The 10,923-nt window shown below is 30.1% G+C and overlaps 1 protein-coding gene across 1 annotated transcript; it reads left to right on the forward strand.

Annotated features, from left to right (window-relative positions):
* The first annotated feature begins 7,510 nt into the window (after positions 1–7,510).
* Positions 7,511–9,707, forward strand: LOC110420224 (NAC domain-containing protein 90-like). The gene is made up of 3 exons (XM_021433459.2): positions 7,511–7,763; positions 8,270–8,562; positions 8,960–9,707. The coding sequence occupies exons 1-3, from the start codon at positions 7,514–7,516 to the stop codon at positions 9,281–9,283; spliced, it is 867 nt and encodes a 288-aa protein (XP_021289134.1). The 5' UTR covers positions 7,511–7,513; the 3' UTR covers positions 9,284–9,707.
* Positions 9,708–10,923: the final 1,216 nt, after the last annotated feature.

Here is a 10,923-nt window from a genome sequence, read left to right on the forward strand (position 1 = left end):
TGTATCTTCATCACAACAATACTCAAACTTTTCATTGTATGGCCTACAAATTACACCACTCTTTCATTGGATTAAGACTGAGATAGACCACTCTTTCTAAGATGCTTTGTCTTACTGGTGTATCTTCATCACAACAATACTCAAACTTTTCATTGTATAGCCTACAAATTACACCACTCTTTCTAAGATGCTTTGTCCTACTGGTGTATCTTCATCACAACAATACTCAAACTTTTCATTTGTATAGCCTACAAATTATATTTAACTAGTTATATTTTATACATTATAGTTTTATATTTAGTATTATAAGTTTAAATAGAAATAAAATAAAAATATTGAATGTTGGATGTATTAATTTTTTTTTTCAAGTTTGATTTAAGTATGAATAGGTTGAAAACAATTAACAAATTCTTTAAAAGAAAATATGCAAATTATCCAAATGATTTTTCTACACTTTAGCCATCAAGCCTCAACACGCCAACTTATAAACAAAAATAATATGAATCAAAATATTGAACACCCAATTCTAAAGAAATGAATTTTTTTAATATATAATTTTTAATTGATGAATTTGAATTCTGAAAATATAGTTGAGCTCAACTTTATTAAAAAACTGTTATTAGTCTATCTTTTCTTGATTTATATGTTATATAAAATTATTTTTTATTATCAATTTTTTGATTCTTGATTAAGTTCAATGTATTGATTTTTAAAATTTTTAACCTTTATTCATTGTCTCTTAACTTCCTATAAAAAGTTGGCTAACTCTACTCCTAATAAGAACATATATAACAAGCAACAAAGAACAAGAGAAAGAGTTATCAAAGAAATGTGTTGACACAGTTCTCACCAAAAGAAAAAGAAATTCGTATAATTAATGTTTTATAACATAAAGTATGGAGACCCAAATGTGCACTCATATACAAGCCCTTCCCTGCATTAAAAAAAAAGAAAAAAGAGAAAAAATTAATACTAATGGCTAGTTGGTGTACTAAATCAAATGAGGCATCTTATTACATTATAACATGCACTAAAGACTTAACCCATTTTACACTCACATATCCCATTACAGAATGCATATATACATACACACACTCAAAATAGAATAATTTTATTTTTATTGAAAGAATCTCCAACAAATATTGCCTTTAATTTGAAACTATTCTCAATACTGTATAAAATTTTTTTTTAAAAATACTCTATAAATTTAATTATATACAAGTACTGGACCTATAAATTTAATTATAGGATAAAAAAATAGGGTAATTATGAGTACTTTTTCTATATTTTTGTGTTGTAGAATTTTTTTTCATAAAATATGATTATTGAAAAAAGAGATTTGAAGTTAATTTTTTAAATAATTATATATTATTTTTATCACTGCATCAAATACCCAAGTGCTTGCATTATACAATTCATTTCCCCTAACAAGGGATTTTTTTTTAATTTTTTGAGCATTGGTTATTCTTACTGTTTTTTTTTCTCCTTTTAGAAACATTTTAGTTTGCGGCATCAATTACTAGATTGAACTTCCAACATACTATAAACTTAAATATAAATAAATCACAAAAATACAATATAGTTGAACTTTATATTAAGTCATTGTGTTTATTGTTGATTTCATATTCTATGGTCTCGTCGCTCAACCCTCATGTATATTCCTTCTTGGTTGTTCACCAAAGACACGACTTCTTCTGACTCCTTGGCTTGGATTATTAGGATAAATCTTGCTAATGTTTTGCGGTGGTTTTGCTCGCCCTGAGCTTTGGGCTGTTGGGTTTCTGAGCATGGATTTTTGTACACAGGCTGGGTTTATTGGGTAGACTCAGAGTTGTGTTGTTGGTTTAAGGATGGATTTAGGAATTTTTTTTTAAAAATAGTGTTATAATTAAAATATAATTTTATATGATAAATTATCATATTTAATAATTAATAATATTATAATTTTTTATTTATTGATCCAAATTAAATATAAACATTTATAAATTACAAAGTTAAATATAAAAATTAAATAATCAAACAATAAATTTACAAAATAAATAAATAAATTTAAAGTTTCAAGATATTATTTGACATGCAAAATTATTTTCTATTAATTAGATTATAATTATAAACATAAACGATCAAATTAATAAAAAATAATTTAGACATAAAATATTTAAAAACTTAATTTTAGTTGAAAATTACTTATAATTGAAGCCTAGATGAGTTATTTTGAGAAAGTGAAAAACGTAGTCAAGAATCTAGAAGAGGAACCCTTATTATGGGTCTCAAGAGTAGGACTTAAATTTTTAAAGAAAGAGTACTTAGGTTTTGATTTTTTTTTTTGAAAAAATCATAAATTATAGTGAAAAATTCTTTGTCTTTTAATGTAATATTTAAATATTAGTATAAAAATTATTTTTTGATGAATCTACTGTAACTTAGAGTTTTTGACTCTACTCTCTATAAAATTGAAAAAAAAATTAATAGATTCATTAGTATCATAACTATATAAAATTCTAACTTAACTAATATAATTAAGTGGAAATTTTTAAAATAAGTGGTATCATGTGACAGTATAAGGTAGGTCCACCCCTGATTGGTCCCTAAAGCCATCTTGTTGTTCTGGTCAGGTGTCCGCCATTTTGTTAAGTGTACAATTCTTGAAGTGAATTATTGATTCCCTCTTTATAATAAAATCTCTTCCTTTTTTTTTTTTTTTAAAAAAAAGGGTTACAATTAAAAGATACATTATAAGGATACCTTACGCAACGTAGCTTATGCCTATTAGAAATTGTGTCTCGAATTTAAAAATTTTTAAAGGAAGACAAGTATGCGCTTGATGTGCAAGAAAACTTGTTCCCAAGAAGAAAAGGATTTTTTGTTAAATTTTTATTTTATTTTCAATGAATTAGTAAAATCAATGCCTTGGCGCAAGGAACTTGAATTCTTAGTCAAGGTCGTTTTGCCGTAATAAACAGGCACGGATTCCCCACACCTTTCAAATTGTCCCTTTTCAACTTGTTTCTTTTTCTCTAGGAAGTGATCAAATTTTCGTGACCCGCCACACAAACCATTAGCAAATTACCTTTTGTCAAGCTTTTCTGTTGACTTCTTTTGACCTCATTCTGCGTTTTCTTCCAAGTTCCAACCTTTCATACGCGTCCCCATGCCACTTTGGGCTTCTGCTTGTGTGGAAATGAGATCATTGTATTTTCATAGGATTGACTATGCAATGCCATACGATGATATTTGTCATCACAAATGTCTTGAGGACCAAGCTATCCGTACAAACTGTATGTCTGGTTAGACTTAGATCCAGTTTGGACATAGAATTTTCGATTTGACTCCAATCCAAGATTATTGTATTAATAAATAATTTATTTTTATTTAGTTTTAATTTAAAACTATTTTTCCTAATAATAAATATTATATAACGGGCGGATTAAGTCCAAGTCTGAACTTGTCTGTTAAAAATGATAGTTTGGTAACACCCGACACAACACGTGGGCATTTCTACGTATGATTTTGAGTCATATATTAATTCAAAAACTATCGACATTTTTTATTTTCGGTTTTTTAATCTTTTTCTTATATGGAAACAGGGTGTTTTATTTTTTTTAACAGATATAATTTGAACTACACACAATGAGAGATATTCTTCTTAATTTCAATAAATTAATCCCAATATATATATATATGTATTTGTTAATGGTAGGATTGAGTTCTTTTTTGATATAGCGTGCTTAAACTTATAATTTTAATTTAAAGGGCTTCTATTTGAATACCTCAATGAAAATGCATGTGGGACTTAACTATGGATTAAGAGAAGATTATACCTAATCCGTACTTACTATCATGCAATTCAAAATCATATTTACAAAAAATAAAAATGTAAAACATTGAGAAATAAAAATCTTTATATTAAGTAAAGATGGACTATATCAAAATATTATAGGTAATCTTCATTATTAAGAGTCGTGTAAAATATACTTCTAAGATTCAGAAACATTATAAATGATACTGATTCATGAAAATAATTTGTGATAAGTACTTAAAGGAGTACATACATACATACATACATATTATATTTGTTAATTTCTTCTTTATCCGGAATAATCATCTTTAATTAATTGTATGACAGTGATACTAGTATTTTTGACATTGTTAGCAGTCGTCATTAGGATTGTTTATTGAGTTAATGGGGTGTCACTGGCCGAAGAGAAGGGAGAATGAACAAAAACAAAAAAAGAATAAAAACAAAACTCTTAATTATCAAAGAAAAATCTATCAAAGTCCATCGACAGACCCTTCCCAGCAGATTCCAATTCCAATATTGTCAATAAGAGCAATGTGAATAGATTAAGTTTTCTTTGTTAATGCCGTCTTGCTTAATTCCATGCCCTAATATCCTAGCATCCGATCATAGAAAAATTAAATAAAGAGGTCAACGCCCTGATCCTTTAAGCCAAATTAGTCTTCTTTGTGTCTTTTTTCTCGTAAATAGTTAAATGTAAGCAAATTTAGTCGGTGCAATAGAGATTTCCTTAACTCTTTTTGTGGTTCATAATGGAATACGTACATTTGAGTCCTCGCTGAAGACTTCTTTACATTCAGACCTCTACATCATTGACATAGTTTTACGTTCACACTTAATATAATAATTTAATCAGAAACTTCTTTAAACATCCTTGAAGAGTTGAATTAAATTCCAAGTATTTATTTAAGGGTTTTAATTGTTTATTAACAATGCCTACGATCAGAAATTTTTTATTATATTTAATTAATTTTTTTAAATTTTTATTTTATATTAAATAAACTCTTATTATTAATAATTAAATAACTATCATGTCTACAAGTGTGTCGAAACAAAGTAGGAAGTTCTACCTGCAATTTTCCAGAGCTATCAAGTTCACTCCTATCAACATCCAATGCATGTGGTGGTGGGTAAACCTATTGACGTGATGAAAAATCCACAACCCCCTATCGAAGAGGTCATTGAAGTATATGATCAATTTGTCCAAGCACTTGAAGATCTCTTTGAGAGACACAAAGCTCAGGCTGGATTTGCTGATCTTCCATTAAAGATTCTTAGTTTGATCTGAACTTAGTTTCGGTTGGGTCGTCTTTAAACTTAAATCATGTCCGTTCATGTCCCAATTTCCTGCCTGTATGGTACTATTCAATTGGAATGTAAGGACAATAAAAGAACTACGTACCCAGATAATTGGTAAGGAGATATTTGATTAATATAGCACATAGTTACATATATATATTTATTTATTTAAAAAAAATATCACTTATTATTTTATACCGATATGATATTAATGAGGATGATAAAAAATATTATATAATCATGCTATCATGTCTAATCAATATATAATATCATCATCTATTATTATATGTCAATATGTCATATGAGCATCCAATGATATTGAATGATAAATAGTATTTTGACTAAATCAACTATTAATGATAAAGATTTATTTGATTCAAAATAAAAATATAAAAACTTATTTGATTCAAAATAAAAATTTAATTAAGTGTAATAAAAAATAAGAACTTATTTAAAGTTTCTTAAATAATTTACAAATTTTTTAGATATTATGTTAAAAAAAACACTGTATATATGCGCTGGTAGAGTTCCTTAATTTGTTACTATTAGAAGAGATCGGGACTTGGGAGGAGGGCTATTGGGTTTGTTCCGAAAACTTAGTTCTTACTGCTAATAGCTTAATTGGTTCCAAAATTAATAACAGTTGATGCAATTAGCTAATTCAGACAAGCAGCAATTCATTCTCATAACTTGAGGGAGAAATAAAAAGCAGTATTGAAGTTACAATAAAAAAAAATCTCATATTGTTAAATTAAAGGTATCTTGAATATATTAATATAACAAGAGACTCTTTACCTATTATCAATTAATTTTATATTAAATATTTGTCCTCTAATATTTAATATGATATCAAAGTAAGAGTTGTCCTATTGGTTGGCACTTCTATGAGTTTCTTTTTCATTATTCACGATTTTTACATGTAAGTGGATATATTGAAATAGTAATAAAAAAAATCTCATATATGTTAAATATATGTTAAATTAAAGATATCTCAAGTATATAAATATAACAATGATCTTTCTACCCATTATCAATTGATTTTAGATTTGATGCGCAAAATTCAACAAGTAATACATAGTTGAAATTTATTTATGCTAAAAGAAGCAATTCTAATATTTTTTATGTTGAAATGCAAGGCAAGTAAAGGCCTTTTAAAAAAAGCAATTAAGTATAAAGTAAGTGGGAACCGAAACTTCAAAAAACAAGATAAAGTTAATTATATATAACAATTCGTTATGTCTTGTATGAATTCCTCGTTGTGTCGTTGAGACTCAACAATGCTCCAACCACGTTTTAGACCCCTGTGGACAATGTATAGAAATCCTTCCTTGCATACATAAGATGCAATAAAATCAAAGTTTAATTAATTAAATAAAAGAATTATCCTGCTTTAATACCTTTCAAAAAAAAAATTATCCTGCTTTAATGGTGTTCTTTGCCTTCGTTTCCTCGAAGAAGAACATGAAAAGTGAAATGAACTTAAAAGAGCAAAGGTAAAAAGTGTTTGCCTTTATTCAAAACAATGCCTAAGCGCGTCTCCTGACAGTCTCTGTTACTTGTATAGAAAATTCCCGCGTTAAAAACGCATGGTTTCAACACATCAACAACGCGTTGCTAGATACAGCAATCAGAAAAGTTCGATCTTTCTTAAATGTAACTCTACTTTTTATACTTTGATGCTAATCTTCCTTTTCATCTTTCCCATTTTAATTTGGGATTGGGTTTAAAGTGTTACTATTGCAACAATCTTTATAGAAATTAGAATTCTTAAACTTTATTTTTACGACCGAATTAGTTATAATTAACTTTTGTAACAACAATTTTCATACCGGCTTAAAAAGTTGAAAAATTCTAAAGTTAAAATGAAAAAAGTTTGAATCTCCGTGTATTAACAGAAAAAAAAAAATCAAGTTTTAAAGACATATAGTTAAAATAATAAAATATTAATGATTACGAAATTATACATGAAATATCTGTATTAAGATGATATGTTTAATGTTTTTTTTTTGTATATGTGGAACTAAAGTTGGCAATTTGATATGAAACGTATGTGAACTGAATTTAGTAATCTTTTACCACTTGATATATATGTTGATAATACGATGAAAGATGTATGAACCATTAGTGTAGCCCAGTATGAGAGAAATCAATCCAGTAGATGCAGGATAAGAAGCATAGTGCGTGCCACACAGGAATAGATTTGACTGATTCCAATGAATGTTAAACAAATAATGCGGAAGCAAAAGGAGACACTTTCTTCCAAAGCGCGTGGAAGTTTCGAAGCAAATCCCACGTCCCCTCCTTTTTTTCTATCCCATTTCTGCTCTCTTGCCTAACTCCTGATAATCAATCCTCAAGAAAGTGAAAGCAGAAGAAACCTGTCTCTCTCTTTCTCCTTATAAATATATTATAAATATGGCTATCAACAGCTTACCACCACAACCATTCAATACATATGAGCAAACATATTTGATCAAAGAGAAAGAAAGGGTAGTGAAAATGGAGGATATGCCGCCGGGGTTTCGGTTCTATCCAACTGAGGAAGAGTTGGTTTCGTTTTATCTCCATAACAAGTTAGAAGGAAAGAGAGAGGACCTCAACCATCTTATGGTCCGAGTTGTTCCGGTTGTCGACATTTATGAGTACAATCCGTGGGATCTTCCACGTAAATAGAATCTTCTCCTTTCAGTCTTAATTATCTTAGGCCCTTTTTTTTTCTTCCCTTTGAGTTTCCATAATTATGCTACTTGGATCTTCATTCAGAGAGATCACCCAACTACAAGTTCTTTAATTTACTATTTGCTTGCCTAACGTTGCTGTGCCTCCGGTCATGCAGCTTGACCTACACTTGAGCTCAATGTTTCCTTTTGAGCGGAAAGTTATTTATCTTTTCCTCCGTATTACCCATATTGAAAGTTTTCTTTCTTTTTATTTTATTTAATTCGTAGTGGATTCTTTATTCGTTCTCTTTTCGCATAAAGTTAATTTTTCTTTGATAATCCTGGATACAAATCCAGCCAAAATTTCAAGGGCAAACATATTTAAATTAATGAAACAGAAAAGGGGGAAAATGTACAAGTTACGATCGCAAGGGTCAAGGGTTACCGCTATTTCATGCTACTCTTTTTTTTTTTTTTTCATGTTTTCCTAGTGTAGTTTTTGTTGATGCAGATTTCTCAGTTTACCTGTGCCATAAGGACCCGGAACAATGGTTTTTCTTCATTCCAATGCAAGAAAGTGAAGCTCGAGGAGGGAGACCAAAGCGGCTAACAACATCTGGGTACTGGAAAGCTACTGGTTCTCCTGGTTATGTTTACTCTTCTAACAGTCGCCCAATCGGGGTAAAAAGAACCATGGTTTTCTACAATGGAAGGGCTCCAAGCGGGAAAAAAACTGAATGGAAAATGAACGAATATAAAGCTATTGAAGGAGAAGCATCCTCACCTAATGCTGCACCTCCCACTGTAAGACAATATTCACTTATCATAATTCATTAGCTCTCTTCTTCTAATTAGCTTCTTAATTAATAAGATGATTTCATGATATTATTGGATTGCAATAATCCTCTCATATGACAGATATATACTCGTTTTCTTATTTCATTTGATTTTCCGTATTGCTTTAGAAATTGCACCAAGTGTAACTTTAACATAGTTCTTACGTTTTTCCTCTTGCTTTTATTGTTTGATCTTGCTATTAATAAAGTCATCCTCCACTTGCTTTTGTTGTTTGATCTTGCTGTTAATAAAGTCATCCTCCTCTTGCTTTTGTTGTTTGATCTTGCTGTTAATAAAGTCATCTAAAAGTTCTACTATGTATAAATCTTAATTTCCCCATGTTTTTCCTTTTCTTTTTACACAGCTAAGACAAGAATTCAGCTTGTGCCGGGTGTACAAGAAATCAAAATGCTTGAGGTCATTTGACAGGCGGCCACCACCAGGAGTGAAGATAGGCGAGGCAGTGCCTCAGCATGGGAATGGTTTTGGGGTAGGAAAATCTCATCATCAGAGCACTGAAATAGCAGATAGAACGACCATCGCAAGCTCACCAGAGAGTTCATCTTCAGGAGATAATCATCATGCCAATCGGTCTAATCAAACTCGGGAAAGCAATAGCTCGAGAATGGTAGTTGATGACGTATGTTCCTTCTGGGATCTTGATGGGTTCTGGGATCCTGTGAATTAGTGAAGCAGGCGGAGGACTTGAAACTCAAATTAAGTTAATTTGCATGGATATATATGGTGCATGCAGTCACAATCTGCATGAACTGAATTAACTTAGTAACGGACATGAATAAAATTCCCTAGCTATGTAGTTTAATTTGGTGAAAAGCCAAGCTTTGTTTAGTAGCTTTCGTCCTTATTTAGTTGTCTTGACTCTTATATCTTCATCTAGCTGTTTCATGCTTCCAAGCAACTTGAAGAGAAGGACAAGAAAAGACAAGCACCCAGGAAGTTTCAGGGATGGGACCGAGGTGAATAGTAGCTCGCGATAGTGCATGGAAGCTTAATTTGTATCATTATGTACAGCCAACTTTGTACCAGCCATCTATAATAAGTATGAACTTTTTAGCTTTTAATTATGAAAGCTAAGAATTTCTATTTGGTAACCTCTGAGTTATAATTAATTTGTACAACTAATTCTATATGTAGCTTATACTGATAGTAGAATGAAGTATTATAGACATGCAATATATTAGTAGAATAATTTTTGTGCATACGGAAACTCATTGAGCTTGGAATATTATTGTAGATAGGCAAATGTATAGTTCTCTTCCATATGGCATAAACTCTATCTTTTCTTCCGAAAATTTGAATATAATTAGACCTCTAAATAAATAGATTGAGTGCTGAACTGGCCCTTCAAAGTTTTTTGGCGAGGGAGATGGTGGGGATGAAGTAAGAACCGAGGACTTGCAACGGTTAAGGTAAAAGGTGGAAAGATTAGTGCAATCAGCAGGAGCAAATATGATGATATGAATGCTCCTTTCAATGTGACTAGTAAATAGAAGTTCCTTTAATTGCTGCGATGACATGTGTGGTTCTGTCTCATTTCGTGTTTGGATACAAGAATGGTTTGGACCTGAATTTTGAAGAGTTGCAATGAAGTTAGGTGTGCAGCTTGGCCTTGGATTACTTGATAGCTTATTTAGGACAAGAGATGTTATTTTGTATAGGTTTGAATCCCTAAATCTATGTGTAAATATTAGAATATTAAAAGAATCAATTATTTATTCTGCATCTATTTGATTCATAGAGGTAGTTATTGCTCTTAGCGAAAACACAAAAAATTTCTAATTAAGGTTAAATCTTTCTCTTCGCATTTCTTTATTGTTTGTGGCGGCTCTCAATGAGCATATATCATTAAGTTAAAAGGGAAGAGGATCTAGTCATATATATATATATATATATATATAATAAACAAAATCTTAATACAAGCCTCTTTTAAAAATGTACTAGGTTAAGACCTACACAACAGCCAAATCACACTAACCCAATTGGACGTACAAAGCCCATAATTAACTGAACACTTTAATATTAATTGAGCTCACATGATTTATCTTATAATAGGATTAAACTATCAATCTGTTTTATTAAACCCAAATTATCAATTAATAGAAGCCCACATAATAGAAAATTCTAACAAATCCTGTTGCAGTTTTGTTAAAGGAATATCCAAATTTTTGTTGAGGAGCTTAGGTAGATTTCTTTTGCTCTTTTGTGTAAATTGTTATTTTTAAAAGGCATGTGATTTCATTTCATAAAAACCAGTACACTTCTTTCAAGGCAAAGATAGTCAAGTTGCCTGTACAAAAAGAGGGAGTG

The sequence above is a fragment of the Theobroma umbraticum genome, unplaced genomic scaffold (assembly GCF_002168275.2).
Source record: "Theobroma umbraticum cultivar Fairchild unplaced genomic scaffold, ASM216827v3 scaffold_86.0, whole genome shotgun sequence".
NCBI lineage: Eukaryota > Viridiplantae > Streptophyta > Magnoliopsida > Malvales > Malvaceae > Theobroma > Theobroma umbraticum.